This window comes from Capricornis sumatraensis, chromosome 4, assembly GCF_032405125.1.
Source record: "Capricornis sumatraensis isolate serow.1 chromosome 4, serow.2, whole genome shotgun sequence".
NCBI classification, from domain to species: domain Eukaryota; kingdom Metazoa; phylum Chordata; class Mammalia; order Artiodactyla; family Bovidae; genus Capricornis; species Capricornis sumatraensis.
Genome location: NC_091072.1, coordinates 80,895,248 through 80,911,054, shown reverse-complemented (window position 1 = coordinate 80,911,054; position 15,807 = coordinate 80,895,248). Strand labels below are relative to the sequence as shown.

Sequence of the window (15,807 nt, the reverse complement as noted above, 5' to 3'; positions counted from 1 at the left end):
TGTTTTCACATTTATGTTATGGATTTGACAGTTAAACTTGAAATCTCAAGGAGGGGGGAATGAAGTTGTAGCCTGAAAAGTAATTCTTTTAGAATTTTTAGAGAAAATATCAATGATGAATGTTTACCTGCAAGGCTGATAAAAGTGCAGGCTTTTTTAGATCTGTGCACGGATACCAGTTAAAGCACAAAGCAAAACAAAGATGTATGAATAGTTGAAATAATTAGCTAAAACTGAACAAAACTAAAACTTAACAATGGCTCCTAGCAAATAAAATTTAATTTTGAATCAGTATCCAAAAACTCTTGAGTGTATAAGCTCCATAACTTCACTTTTTCGGAGTCCAATGTGATATTCAAACTGGCCAGAATTGCTGATATAAATATATGCACACTGTGTCCTTTACAACCTGAGTAGGAAATAGTGCTAAATGTTAATAGATATGCAAATGAGTGAACTCATGGTTGAAAGTTTTTATGGCAGGTCTGCCTATTTGCAATTCTTCTTTACATTTGTCCAGAACAGCAAAATTTAGAATAACTGCTAAATTTTTTGATACAATATGTTCTTTTTAAAAAAGAAGCTTCTCTCATGGCTCAGTGGTGAAGAAGCTGCCTACAATGCAGGAGACACAGGAGATGCAAGTTCCGTCCCTGGCCAGGAAGATCCCCTGGAGAAGGAAGTGGCAATTCACTCCAGTATTCTTGCCTAGGAAATCCCATGGACAGAGGAACCAGGAGATTTTTAAAATTTTGTATCAGGCATTAGCTGATTTATAGTACTGTTTCAGGAGTACAACAAAGTGATTCAGTTATACATACATCATTTCCTTTTCAAATTATTTTTCCATTTAGGTTATTACAGATTTTTGAGCAGAATTCCCTGTGCTGTACAGTAGGTCCTTGTTGTTTATCTGGTTTAGATATAGTAGTGTGTATATGTCGATTCCAGATTCCCGATTTATCCCTCCCTCTCTGCCTTTTATCCTTGGTAACCATAAATTTGTTTTTACATGTGTGACTCTACTTCTGTTTTGTATATAAGTTCATTTGTATCAGTTTTTCTTTTAGATTCTGTATATAAGCCATATCCTATGATATTTTTCTTTGTCTGACTTTACTTAATGCAATAACCTCCAGGTCCTTCCATGTTGCTGCAAATGACATTATTTCATTCTTTTTAATGACTGAGCAGTATTCTGCTGTATAATATGTACCACATCGTTTTTATCCATTCATTTGTCCATGGACATTTAGGTTGCTTCCGTATCTTGGCTATTGTCAACAGCACTGCGATGAATATTGGGGTGCATATATCCTTTCAAACCATGTTTTTCTCCAGATATATGCCTAGGAGTGGGATTGCTGCATTATATGGTAACTGTGTTTTTAGCCTTTTAAGGAAACTCCATATCGTTCTCCATAGTGGCTGTACCAATTTACACTCCCACTGAAGTGTAGGAAGATTTTTTCCCATACTCTCTTTATCATTTATTGTTTGTAGACTTTTTGATGATGGCTGGTGTGAGATGATATCTCTAGGTAGTTTTGAGTTTCATTTCTCTAATATTATGATTAGTGATGATGAGCACCTTTTCTTGTGCCTGTTTGTCATCTGTATGTCTTCTTTGGAGAAATGTCTAGAATAAGTAATAAATTTTAAATATCACTCTTTACTTTTAAATATATTAACTAATTTATTCTTAATTAAATTCTCTCTGCTATGTCCTCTGCTTTATCATGGCATTCGGTACTCACCATGTGCCCACAGCCACAGAGGAGGGACATTCTCCTGTTTTGTGCTGATGTATCTTTCTACATGAATATAGGATAGTTATTCTGCCATCAAGGAGATATAAATGTAGTTGGAGAAGTGAAGTAAACACAGAAAACAATTTGAAAACATGTAAAAATTTTTCATGTCAATCTTATTTTATTGCTATTTTTAGGGTTTAATATATATTGGTTTACCTGTGTAGTGAAAGTGAAGTCGCTCAGTCTTGTCCGACTCTTTGCGACCCCATGGATGGTAGCTTACCAGGCTCCGTGATCCATGGGATTTTCCAGGCAAGAATACTGGAGTGGGCTGCATCAATAAATATGAATAACTTGGGTCACTTTGTTAATTCATAAATTAAGCAGATGTTTACTGATTACTTACCACTTGTAGGCAGTGCTCTAGGCTCTGGGGTATCAACAGTGGAAAGAATAGATAAAAATGACTTGCAGTCGTCCTGGAACTTATGGAATAGTTTTAGCTATTGGTTACTCTCTTGGTTTTCAGGATCTTGATAGGGTCTTGTTTCTTGACATCCTAGTAACTTTTGATTGAATGATGGATTTTATAAATAAAAATAGATGATATTTTATTCTTCCTGAAAAGGTTCACTTTTTCCTCTGTTAAGTGCGAAGAATAGAAGCTGATCACCTTAATTCAGTCATGAAATGGACTAGAAAAGGGGTTGATTTACAGTTTCAACAAGGACCCATACATCACAGGTTTTCTTTAGTCTTCATTACCCTAGTATATCCTGAGCTATACTCTCAGAATTTTCTGAACTATAATAGTTTCCTCAGCGTGAAGTAGCCAGACCTCTGCTATACTTTACAGAGACTTCCTCCCATCCAAGTCCTAACGAGGCCCAACCCTGCTTAGCTTCTGAGATCAGACAAGATGGGTTGTGTTCAGGATGGTATGGCCGTAGACTATAAAGACTTTCTACTTAGTCTCTCAGCTTTCCTTGTGCACAAGTTCATAATTTGGCAAAAGTCTTGAAAGGAAAACTAGCTGTGTCTCTTACTCTCTTCTGAGCATCTCCTTTCTCACAAGAATCTTGATTCCTTAAATTTCAAACAATGCCTCTTTAACCTACTGAGACTGTTCTCTGCCAGGGCAAAATCCAGGTTCTCGTTTTCTTGCCTTGCATGTGGAATCAGCTAATGTCCCCAGAGAAAATACAGTTAACTTTCCCATAAAGCTCACCAATCTGGTATCTTGGTTTTTCTTCTCTTCATTGCTTCATCATCTCTTAGATGACTTTAAGCAGATTTGAGGAGTTATTTTTATATTTTGGTTTTTTTTTAGGGTTTTTCTGCTGGATCATTGGTTGGTTGCATGCTTACTATCTCATCCTTGTTTTCAGATACTGAAATAGAAGAATCATGCCTTCTCTTATATACATCTATACAACCACAAAGAATGTAGCCAGGAATTTCTATCCTAGCCTAATGTATTCTGGAATTAATTGGCAGAGTGAACAGGTGGAGATGTAACATTGAACAAAATCTTCAAAGTAGGTGTCACTGAAAAAGCTGGACAATTAAAAGAGCTACTATGCTATAGTACCCTGAGTCCAGTGACCAAGAGCTGCTTAGATGGGTGAACTCAGTATTAGTGGGAATCCAAGACCTGATGGTAGCTCTAGGGAGCTGTAGCTTCTGGATGCTTCTCTTGGCTTCTTATTATGAATTATCCCCACAGGAAGTAATCCTTCATTGTCATTGTCTTATTAAGATACTTGGGAACAGAGATATTCTTTGTGCTTTTTATATCTCTACTAACAGTTGTAGGAAGAAGGTATAGCACAGTAGTTAAGTGCATGGATTTGGGAGTCAATCAAATTTATATTCAAAGCTTGTCTATTTATTGGATGCTTAAACTTGAGAAAGTTGCAAAAACTCTCTAAAGCCTTAATTCCATATCTGTGAAATGGGAATAGCAATACATTTCATTGTTCCAATATGAAAATTGATGAGGACTGTGTTTTTAAAATGCTAATAACAATCTCTAGCACATTGCTAGCATGCAGTTTTTGGTAGCTAAATTTTTTTTGGGGGGGGGGCTATTATGGAAACATGTGGAATAAGACCCAGAATTTTGAGATGAGACCTTAAGATATTTACATAGCCCCTCCAAAGTAAGTAGATGAAGCACATGGAAAAAGTTGTTAAGAATTATGTTTGTTTTTGTTGTTAAAAAACTATTTAAATATCTGTGTAAATATCTGTGTGTTTAAATATCAGATTAAAAAAGTATCTGAAATAACTCTAGAAAAAATAACTGAATTGGAAGCAGTTTAACTCTCAATGACTTCAAAAATGTGCTTCTTCATAGTTTCAATAGATAACTAACAAACATTTATCTACTGCATATTGTTTTAAAGTTAATCTAATGGATACTCTAAGTTGTATAGATATTATCATGTTTAAGAAAAGGAACAAAATTTAAAGTGAAAGAAAACTGAGTAAAAAAAAAATACTTAGAATTAAAAAATATGTACAGAGAAATTTGGTTCCTAGGTACCATTCATTAGTTAGGTGGTATTGATTGGGCAGGGTAAGTAATATTTTTGAATCTCAGTTTTCTTAGTGAAATTACAAATGGGAAAAATGATAGTTCGGATTTTCTTGACTATCAAATGAGAAAATGAAAATGCTTAATAAGCAATAAGCATGATCTTATTACCTGTTTTTAGTAGTCGGGTGTACCTTTGAACCTTTCTTTGAGCTCTGAGGAATATAAACTTGTGTTTAATAGCAAGCAAACAACAACTAGCTATGCCAAGTGATGAAATGGAATTTGGCCACTGCTATTAAATAATAATTTAAGTCACATGTATTTGAGTAAAATTTTACATCGCTTCCCTACGTGGAAATTTTTCCCAAGTCTTGACTTTCTTCTGAACATTATTCAGATATGACATTATACTTAAAACTTACTCCCAGCATCTTTTCAATAGTTCTGATTTTGAGAAGACAGAACTGGAGGAAAGTGAGCTCTTCTCTTCCTTTCTAGTTACTCTAATTCAGGAATTGTTTCTGCTCTCCTCATACTTGAGTGAGCATGGAATGATGCGTTTGCTGAGTATTTCTGTTTGATTTTCCAAAAGCTGTTGTCAGTCCTGCAGCTCAAAAATGAAAGGCACATGGTAATTGGTGTAGCCACAGTCAGTTTTCAAATCTAATTGGAACTGACCCAGACACCCTCAGAGCTCCTCCTAGCCTTTCAGATTTATAAGCGCATCTGGTGAGATAAAAGCAAGAAAGTTTGTTAAAAGGGGGAAAATTCCCTTTTGAGTGTTGCTGAACCAGAAAGCTTTGACTGTATGGTTCTCTGAGTCTGGACAATGTCTTGTGTGTTTGTTTCCACAGAGCATATATCATTACAGACTATATGGGCATCCGAAATGAAAGTTTCATGAAATTAGCTGCAGTAGGGACCTGGATGGGGGACTTTGTCACAGCTTGGATGGTAAGAAATTTTAACTTCACCGATTTCAAATGTCAGATGGAAGACATGCTCATAATGTTATACACACTCTTTTTCTTTTTAAATCAATAGCCTCATGAATTATTTTATTTCATGTTATATTTCAAATAACATTCCAAAGTGAAAAAAGAAGGATCTTGTTTTCATGGTTAGCATTATTGCACTTGTGCAAAGCCCTCACACATGAGAAAGTCTCATTTGTTTCACCAAATTTAAACAGTCATTTCAATAACAGGCTTGTTAGATAATCCAAGTCCAGTTATCCCTAAATTTCCAAGCAGTAAGTCACTGGAAATGCTGAGCTCTAATTGTTGGTCTTCCTGTCAGCCCAGCTCCTTTTTGACATAGCAGTGCTGTTTATTTTGTTACATCATTCCTCTGTCCTCCCAAGGGTTAAAGATACAGTTTTATTTTTCTCAACCAATGTGAATTGGATTTTATTCAGTACACACTATTTTTCATGGTTTAGGACAGAAGTTACTTCTCTTGCAAGGGGAACAAATTCATGAGAAAGACAAATCTAGAGATTATATGCAATATCTGTTTACCTCAGGAAAAAGCATCAATACAATTATAATACTAACTAATGATGACTGTCTACTGAGATATATTTGTATATGTAAAGTACATTTATGTGTGTATATATGTATATGTATAGACATGTATGTGTGTGTATATATATATGCATGTATGTGGGACATACACATTCATCAAATTAATGGAAAACTCTTCTGGGAAATTTTAAATAATTTTATAAGGATTGTTCGCTTGTTTTTGACATGTACACTTTTAAGGTAAGAAATACTGTTTGGGCTGTCTGATAAGACACATGAAGTATCTTTAAGGACTTTAAAAATGGTTTTCTGTATTTCTTTTCCTCGTTGAACCTACTAACTGAATGGTAACTAAGGAGGTCTGAGAGTTATCTGTTTTAGTCTCTTTCCTGCCTTATCAGTCTTTGTGTCTGCAGCAATTAGACAAACCATGTTTCATGCTGGGCTCATCTGCCAGGAGAGTAATTTCTGTATTTAAACACAGAGTTAATTAAAGACACTATGTAGCTTAAAGGCTCTGGGTCCTATAAGTTTATAAGAGAGTCTCAGAATGCAAAGAGCGTTGTTGTTATTGTTTAGTTGCTAAGTCTTGTCTTTGCGACTCCATGGACTATAGCCCACCAGGATCCTCTGTCCATGGAATTCTCCAGGTAAGAATACTGGAATGGGTTGCCATTTCCTTCTCCAGAGATCTTCCTGATCCAAGGGTCGAACCTGCGTCTCTTGCTTGACAGGTGGACTCTTTACCACTGAGCCACCTGGGCTTATAAAAATGGAACACTTTAGCATTCACTGACACCTTTCATAAGTGTAGTTAATCCTAATTAGCTTTATTCAAATTCATTCACTTAAAAATGAGAGGACCTACCAAAAGAAAGATGATGCCCAAATTAAACACAACTTGGCAGGGACATGCCCTATAGACGTGCTCCTGACACTGCAGGGCGATTGTCACAACTGTTACTGCCATTTCTGTTAATAGCTTTGTTTCTTACCTGAAACAGGTGTTTTCAGGGCACAGGAAGCAGTTATTTCTTAATAGCTACTACTGTCATCATTTTGCAAGTGACCATAACAGAGTTTGCCTAGCCTGTGTTTGAAACTCCTCCCTCCTCTATTTAATTTTAGAATGTTATCAGAACCCATTACCAGATGCTTTCCATTTTATTATTTTTAAAATTGAAATTTGAAAATGTTATTTGTTTGTAATCACTAGAAATAGGAATGAGAATAAGCTAGACATTAAGACCAGGCAGCCTCATCTGTTTCCACTGGGAAAACCGTTTAAAAGGAAATATCAACTTTAAACTCGTAATTCCCTTAAATTCTGAGCTGATGCCTTCTGGAAATTTTTGCATTTATTGTGAATTATGATTTTGACTCATTTTATGATGGCTACTTAATAAAATGCAAAAGAGAACTGGATCAATTCAGAAGTTTGGATTCCCTAATCTTGCCACCTATGGTTTGACCTTCCACAAATAATATACAATCCTTTGAGCCTTAGTTTGCACGTGTCTTAAAAAGGATTAATAGTTCCGATTGGTGCTCCTGGGTTTTTTGTGAAGATTAAATGTGTGGTCCTGGGACCAGACTTAACATGCAGATGTGTAAGGGAGATATAAGTGCTTTATTGTTACTGTTCATGTTTCTGAACCGCCATCGTCTTGACTGGTCCCAGTCCCTTGAAGTAATGCAAAGGAAGGCCATCGATCCAGACTTTAGGCTTTGGAGACTTTATATCCCTCCTCTGAAGCTCCAGGAGCACAAGAATCCCACCTTATCTCAGACCTGGGGTCCAGGCACTTGAGATTTTCTACCTATTGCCCAGGGTACATTTCCTTTTCACGGAAGTGTGCACTGACCCTTACTGAAGGCAGCGAGAAGCAACAGAGTAACGAAACATAAAGTTTGCAGGCTCAAGTCAGCCATTTGATACAGAAACCACTTCCTTTTCCATGACACCGTTATTTATTTGTCACCCAATTCCACCCAACTTCTCCTCAGACTTTCCCACAAAATAGTGTTTCCTAGGCCATATAGGGGTTTCCCAGGTGGTACAGTGGTAAAGAACCTACCAGCAATGCAGGAGACGTAGGTTTGATCTCTGGGTCAGGGAGATCCCCTGGAGAAGGAAATGGCTACCTGCTCCAGTATTTTCGCCTGGAAAATCCCATGGACAGAGGAATCTGGCAGTCTGCAGTCCATGGGGCCACAGAGAGTCGGACACAACTGAGCAACTGAGTGCACACACACATACACAGGCTGTATATATAGCTCTGCCTATATTGACTGGTTATGTTATTTTTATAATTGAGCTATTTTTCTTTTGAACCATAATGTTGGGTGCAATGTCTGGGCAGCACTGAGAGGCAAATGCAGGGTATGACTTTGCCCTTTAACCCTTCCTGATTGGATTTTTACCATGCAGTCTTCTGCCCTACTCTTGTGGTTTAAGGGAATACCAATAATTCCACAGTTCAATCTGTAGTCTTTCTCTCCATCATCCAGATTATCTTCAGAGTTTCTCTTAAATTTAGTACTTTAATTTCTTCTATTTCTACTAGCTAACCTTATAACTTTTTACCTTTTCCTGTACTGTAGATTAAGACTGGATTGGGAGTCAAGAAAACTGTGCTACAGGTTCAAGCCAGCAAACCTTCTGAAGTCTCTCATCTCTTCCTTTCTGTAAAATGAGGAAGTATCAAAATCCCTTTCTGCTTATGTTATCTGAAAAACTGACCATTTCCCGTTAGTCACAGGGACAGAGATGGGGAAAAAAAAGTTTTCTCCTGATTTGAAAGTTCAGTCACACAGAGAGGATTCCCAGAGCACATCATTTCTATTCCCATTTCTATTCACTGACTAGGCAGTACATTTCCATATAAATATTTATATGTCTACATATGTGTGCATTGATAACATTTAAAAAAATAATAGTTTTCCTCTTGAGAGGAGCCTAGGGAAGCTTTGACCTTCATTTGTCCAAAGAATTCTCATCATGAAATGAATATCAATGATGAAGGTTACTTGTGGAAAAGCAAGTGATTATTTACATTTCTGATAAAAGTATGCCTTTCAATATATTTTAAAACTAGAGAATTTTTCTCCGGTGGAAATAATTCAGAAGTTTCCCTTGGTTTTAAAAGGCACATCAGAACTGATGTAATCCACAGATGAGGCCAGTATGAACCAATCCGGCAAAAATCTTTGGCCCTCACTCTACTAAGTGTAAGGCTCTGCTCAGTTCAATTCCCTGGCAGTCCTGGCCATTCCGGACTCTGTTGTATGCCTTGGGCAGAGGGCAATGAGTCAGGGTTAAAGTTGCTATTTTTTTAAAATAGATTTAAAAAAAAATTAGGATAAAAGAAATATATAAAATGACCAGTTATTTAATTCAGCATTGAGCTGGCCCTTTTACTGTGTTGCAGAGACACAAAAGCAAAAACACGGGTGTCTTCTGTGACACCATGGCCATGTATCCCCATATTTGCCCACACTCTGTGCCATTAAGCAAGGAGTTGAGGAGGGTCAGACAGTCCCACAGCACATGGCTTCAGCTTGACCACCCCTCCCTTTGAAAGACAGAGGTCACAGCTCTGCTGAGCTATAAAGTGACAGGGGATTTTTGAAGACATGGTGATGACACCTGCTTCTGTCCCTCACCAGAAGAAAAATTACTTGCTGTCTATCTATCCCTATCCTATCCCTATCCTCATCCTTTTCCTCAGCCCCTGGTTCCTCCTGCTCTGGTGACTTTGTTTTACAGCAGTAGGTGGTACATGGCTCACAATAGTGATAGGGACATCACATTCTAGGTTTGAAGCCCATGGCTGTGGGGAGGTGCTTGCGTGTGTGCTAAGTCGCTTCAGTCATGTCCGACTCTTTGTGACCATGTGGACTATGGACTATAGCCCTCCAGGCGCCTCTGTCTATGGGATTTCCCAGACAAGAATACTGGAGTGGATTGCTATTTCTTTCTTCAGGGGATCTTCCTGACCTAGGGATCGAACCCAAGTTTCTTTCGTCCCCTACATTGGCAGATAGGGTCTTACCACTAGTAGAGAGGTGAAGAAGGATAAAAATAAGTGAAGACAGTTCTGATGGTAAACACTAATGTCATGATAAAGCACCCTACATCATAAAACCACATACTGTGTATACAGGCATTAAAAAAGTGCTCAAGAAATATTTATTGTGGGAATAAATAGATACATTGTAAGAATACATAGCAGTAACTTATTTTTCTTCTGTTCTTGTTCAGTTTTGTCACTTTATGTTATAAAATGGGCATTCTAAAGTATTGTCAAGGTTGGAGGGATGGGAACTGTACTGTTTGGGACACTTTCATATACCAGCTCCCTTCCCGCCTTCCAACAATTAGGCTGTGCACTTCCTCCTGCTGAGCCTGTGTCCATAATCAGGAGGACATGAGCTAGGAAACACCCTTGAATGGAAGTGATCAACTGTTTTTAAAATTCCTATTAGAGCATAGTTGATTTACAAGATTGTGGTAGCTATAGGTGTACAGCAAAGTGCATGTTATACATATATCACTCATTTTTAAAATTCTGTTTCCATATAGGCCGTCATCTATTTTATATATAGTAGTCTGTATATGTCAACCCCAATCTCCTAATTTCCACCCCCCACCCCACCCCTTACCCCCTTGGTTTGTTTTCTACATCTGTAGCTCTGCCTCTGTTTTATAGATAAGTTCATTTGTATCTTTTTTTAGATTCCACATGTAAGCGATGTCATCACATTTGTCTTTCTGTAACTCACTTCACTCAGTATGACATATATATATATATTCTTTTAAAGATTATTTTGTGTTATTTTGCATTATAAGTTATTACAAGATATTGATTGTAGCTCATTGTGCTATATAGTAGGGCCTTGTTAGCTATCTCTTTTATAGAGTATGTGCTTAGTTGATCAGTTGTGTCTGACTCTTTTGCAGCCCTATGAGAATCCTCTATCTGTGAAATTTTCCAGGCAAGAATCCTGGAATGGGTTGCCATTTCCTCCTCCAGCGGATCTTACCAACCCAGGGATTGAACCAGCATCACTTAGGTTTCCTGTATTAGCAAATGGGTTCTTTTCCACTAGCGCCACCTGGGAAGCCCCCAGTAGGAGTATGTTAATCCCAGACTCTTCGTTTATCCCTCACCCTTTGCCCCTTTGGTAACTATAGGTTTGTTTTCAGTGTCTTTGAGTCTCTCTGTTTTGTAAATAAGTTAAAGTGTATCATTCTACTCAATGGTGATGTACCTTTTATACAATACACAGTCTTTGGCAATATAAAGATTGAGCTTCTCAGATCCCACCAGAAGGTTTCTTGAGTGGTCATTATTGCTTTCAGGGGCATAGTTCTGCTCCTGGGGGCAATGGAAGAAAACTAAGTTGAGATAAATCCCTTCAACCACTTAAGCAGAGAGTTTTTACTGTACTATATAAGACAGAAAATTGGTTAAACTTCAGTGGACAGAGGCAGAAATAATTAAAGAATGGTATATACTTGAAAATAATTTATACTTTTGGGTTAGTATTTATTTACAAATCTAGAACAGAGTAGAGATGAGAAATACCTTTGCAGCATTCAAGAGTAAACTATTCTTTCTAGCTTATTATTTTTTAATATAAATTTATTTATTTCAATTGGAGGCTAATTACTTTACAATATTGTATTGGTTTTGACATACATTGACATGAATCCACCATGGGTGTACATGTGTTCTCCATCCTGAACCCCCCTCCCACCTCCCTCCTCATACCATCCCTTCTTTCTAGCTTAAACATAGAAAATATGAAATAAATTTTGTAATTATGAATACATACCTGAAACTTGGTGAATTTTTCTATCGTCCCATGTTTATTGCATGCTTAATAAGGAAAGGGTGTGATTGTTTATACTTTTTAAATTTCACCAAATTAGTCATAGTTTATTTAGTTCAAATTTTTCTGTTATATACACATCATTATTTTAAGGACTGTTCTGCAAATGCTAAGTTTGTGTGTGAATACTAACCTAGAATATAACCAACATCACATCTAGCTAGTTATCTTTTTGAAATTGAGTTTATTAATTCATATCATGATCAATGCCAGTTTTCTAATTATTTCTTTAGACTGATATTTCAAAATGACAGAATAAAGAGTATAATTGAATTGATTTAATATCTAAAATTAAGTAGCATTAATAGCTTTACTGAACTATCATAATAAAAGAATTTAAACCGTGAAACACTGAATAGAGGGACCATAGTCAGCAAACTCATTGAACAAGTATGAAAACTGAAGAAAAAATCAGAAACCTGCATGCAGATTTAGAAGCAGCAGAACTGGACATGGAAAAACAGACTGGTTCAAGATTGGGAAAGGAGTATGTCAAGGCTGTATATTGTCACCTTCGTTATTTAACTTATATGCAAAATGCTGGGCTGGATGAATCACAAGCTGGAATCAAGATTGTGGAGAGAAATATAAACAACCTCAGATATGCAAATGATACCACACTAATGATAGAAAGTGAAGAGGAACCAAAGAGCCTCTTGTTGAGGGCTAAAGAGTAAAAAAGCTGGCTTAAAATTCAGCATCCAAGAACTAAGATTGTGGCATCCAGTCCCATCACTTCACGGCAAATGTATGGGGGAAAATGTAACAGTGGCAGATTTTATTTTCTTGGGCTCCAAAATCACTGTGGATGATAACTGCAGCCATGAAATTAAAAGACACTTGCTCCTTGGGAGAAAAGCTATGACAAACCTCAGTTCAGTTCAGTTCAGTCGCTCAGTCATGTCCACCTCTTTGCGACTCATGAATTGCAGCACGCCAGGCCTCCCTGTCCATCACCAACTCCCAGAGTTCACTCAGACTCACGTCCATCGAGTCAATGATGCCATCCAGCCATCTCATCCTCTGTCGTCCCCTTCTCCTCCTGCCCCCAATCCCTCCCAGCATCAGAGAGTCTTTTCCAATGAGTCAACTCTTCACATGAGGTGGCCAAAGTACTGGAGTTTCAGCTTCAAAATCATTCCTTCCAAAGAACACCCAGGACTGATCTTCTTTAGCATGGAATGGTTGGATCTCCTTGCAGTCCAAGGGACTCTCAAGAGTCTTCTCCAACACCACAGTTCAAAAGCATCAGTTCTTCAGCACTCAGCTTTCTTCACAGTCCAACTCTCACATCCATACATGACCACTGGAAAAACCATAGCCTTGACTAGATGGACCTTTGTTGGCAAAGTAATGTCTCTGCTTTTGAATATGCTATCTAGGTTGGTCATAACTTTCCTTCCAAGGAGTGTCTTTTAATTTCATGGCTGCAGTCACCATCTGCAGTGATTTTAGAGCCCCAAAATACAAAGTCTGACACTGTTTCCACTGTTTCCCCATCTATTTCCCACGAAGTGATGGGAGCAGATGCCATGATCTTAGTTTTCTGAATGTTGAGCTTTAAGCCAACTTTTTAACTCTCCTCTTTCACTTTCATCAAGAGGCTTTTTAGTTCCTCTTGACTTTCTGCCATAAGGGTGGTGTCATCTGCATATCTGAGGTTATTGGTATTTCTCCCGGCAATCTTGATTCCAGCTTGTGCTTCTTCCAGCCCAGTGTTTCTCATGATGTACTCTGCATATAAGTTAAATAAGCAGGGTGACTATATACAGCCTTGATGTACTCCTTTTCCTATTTGGAACCAGTCTATTGTTCCATGTCCAGTTCTAACTGTTGCTTCCTGACCTAGACAGTGTGTTAAAAAGTAGAGACATCACATTTTTTACAAAGATCTGTATAGTCAAAGCTCTGGTTTTTCCAGTAAATGTGTACAAATTCGAGAGTTGAACCATAAAGAAGGCTGAGCACCAAAGAATTGATGCCTTGAATTGTAGTGCTGAAGAAGACTCTTGAGAGTCCCTTGGGCATCAAGGAGATCAAACCAGTCAACCCTAAAGGAAATCAGCCCTGAATAGTCATTGGAAGGACTGATGCTGAACCTGAAACTCCAGTACTTTGGCCACCTCATGGGAAGAACTGACTCACTGGAAAGGACCTTGATGCTGTGGAAGATTGAGGGCAGGAGAAGAAGGGTGTGACAGAGGACGAGATGGTTGAATGGCACAACTGACTCAATGGAGACTTATAGCAGAGACAATGGATATGAATTTGAGCAAACTCCCAGAGATACTGAAGGGCAGTGAAGCCTGTGTGCTGCAATCCATGGTGTTGCAGAAAGTCAGACATGGCTTAGTGACTGAACTACTGTTGGAGCTGGACCCAAGAGCCCAGTGTTACTCTGATATTTTTCTCTTTTGCTCTCTCTGCCTGTTCACTGAAGCTATTTCATGACTATAGTCTACTCCATGCTTGGTAAATTTACATTGCTTTTCATTATTTTATACAGTGAAATAGGAAACTGGATCAATCCTTTAAATAAGTAATGTGCTCTCTTTCTATGAAGATTCTCTCTAAAGTGAGATACCATGGTGAAGTGTATGCCAGTGGATTTGGAAGCACATTGAGGAAATGCTCTTCAGGGAAATCTGTAAGGAGATGAGAGAAGCAAGGGACAGATGGGGAAGGAGGTGAGCAAAGATGTGGTCATAGTCTCAGGTAGTCTATCCTTGACTTGAACCACTGGGCAGGTTCTGTGTTCCTGGGGATTGGAGTATACCAGTAGGTGACGGGGACGTGGGTATGACACACCATTGACTATAACACAGAAAACCCAAAAACGTTATACTGAATGGCACCCATAACTGTCAAAAAACATTGTCAGTTCATTTGATTATTTGATTGAAATGAGAAATCTAAGGGAGGAAATATTTTTTACATTTCCGTTTTATTCTTTGGAAAATTCAGAGGGAACCAAATATGGTCATTTTGACTTTGCATGTATAAATATTTTAATGTATCTATAAATATTTTAGCATTGTGTTTCATGTTCCTTCAAAATAATAAGTTCTTACTAAAAAATTAATAAGACTGGAGAGTCTAACCTCCTATTTTCTGATAGCATCACAAATGGTGATCAAGCATCTTTTGCTTTTTAGGGTTCTTGTATTTTTAAAGTACTAACAGAATATGATGTTAAAAAAAAGGATTTCTGAGTAAAATAGATTGTATTATAGAATATAGATATTTAACAATAGAGGCACAAAGTCCGTCTCTGCTGTAACTCTCCTAACCTCAATATCTATCAGAAATTCTATAGTATGTTATACTATGTATGTACTTTATATTTATTTATTAAAAATGTGTGGAATATATTATTCTAAGCATATAAAGGGTACCAGGAAAGTGCATTGGATTGAGCTACATTAAGATGTGAAAGGCACTATGGACATCTCTTATAGAGAGACACTCCCACTAGAGGCAGGAGATGCTCACATTCATCTTTTCCATCCCTAGCTTAGTTGCAGCATCTTTTCATGATACTATATTTCTATTACTTGGTTTCTACTTCCACAAGGCAGGTGTCCTTTTTGTCTACACATTTGTTGTGATTTTTCTAACTCAATATTCCACACTTTTTAGAGCACCATTTATCAATCATTTGCCTGAGGTTTAAATAAAAGCTAGGAGACATTGATATTTTTGCCTCTGAAAGTCCATTATATAGTGAAATGAATGCTGGTTATTAATATTAGCTCAGAACCCTCAAAAAAGAAGCTATGTGCTTCTTTATGTAGTAATTTTGAAAGTAGTTGGATTATTTATCTTTTACATTTTTTTTGGTTAGTTTAGTGCCTTTCCTGTGGATCAAGCACTATTTTGTGTATGTGTGTGTAAAATTTCAGTTAGTTTTCAATGCTTTCAACTACAATACTATCCTGTCAAGTGAAATACTTTTCTTAAGGGTATTTAATCATAAACATTAACAAGACACGGAATATAGCTTTTGTTGGTTTGATACTTTTTTCTGCCAGTGTGTGAATAAAATTTGTTTAATTTAGTCATTGGTTGGGAGAGGGGAGTGCGTATC

General features: G+C 37.4%; 1 protein-coding gene across 1 annotated transcript in view; it reads left to right on the top strand.

Annotated features, from left to right (window-relative positions):
- Positions 1-15,807, top strand: part of TMEM117 (transmembrane protein 117) — a 587,839-nt gene that overhangs the window by 287,509 nt on the left and 284,523 nt on the right. The window contains exon 4 of the mRNA XM_068971681.1: positions 5,151-5,250. Coding sequence (XP_068827782.1) covers positions 5,151-5,250 — 100 coding nt within the window. The remainder of the gene's footprint in view (positions 1-5,150; positions 5,251-15,807) is intronic.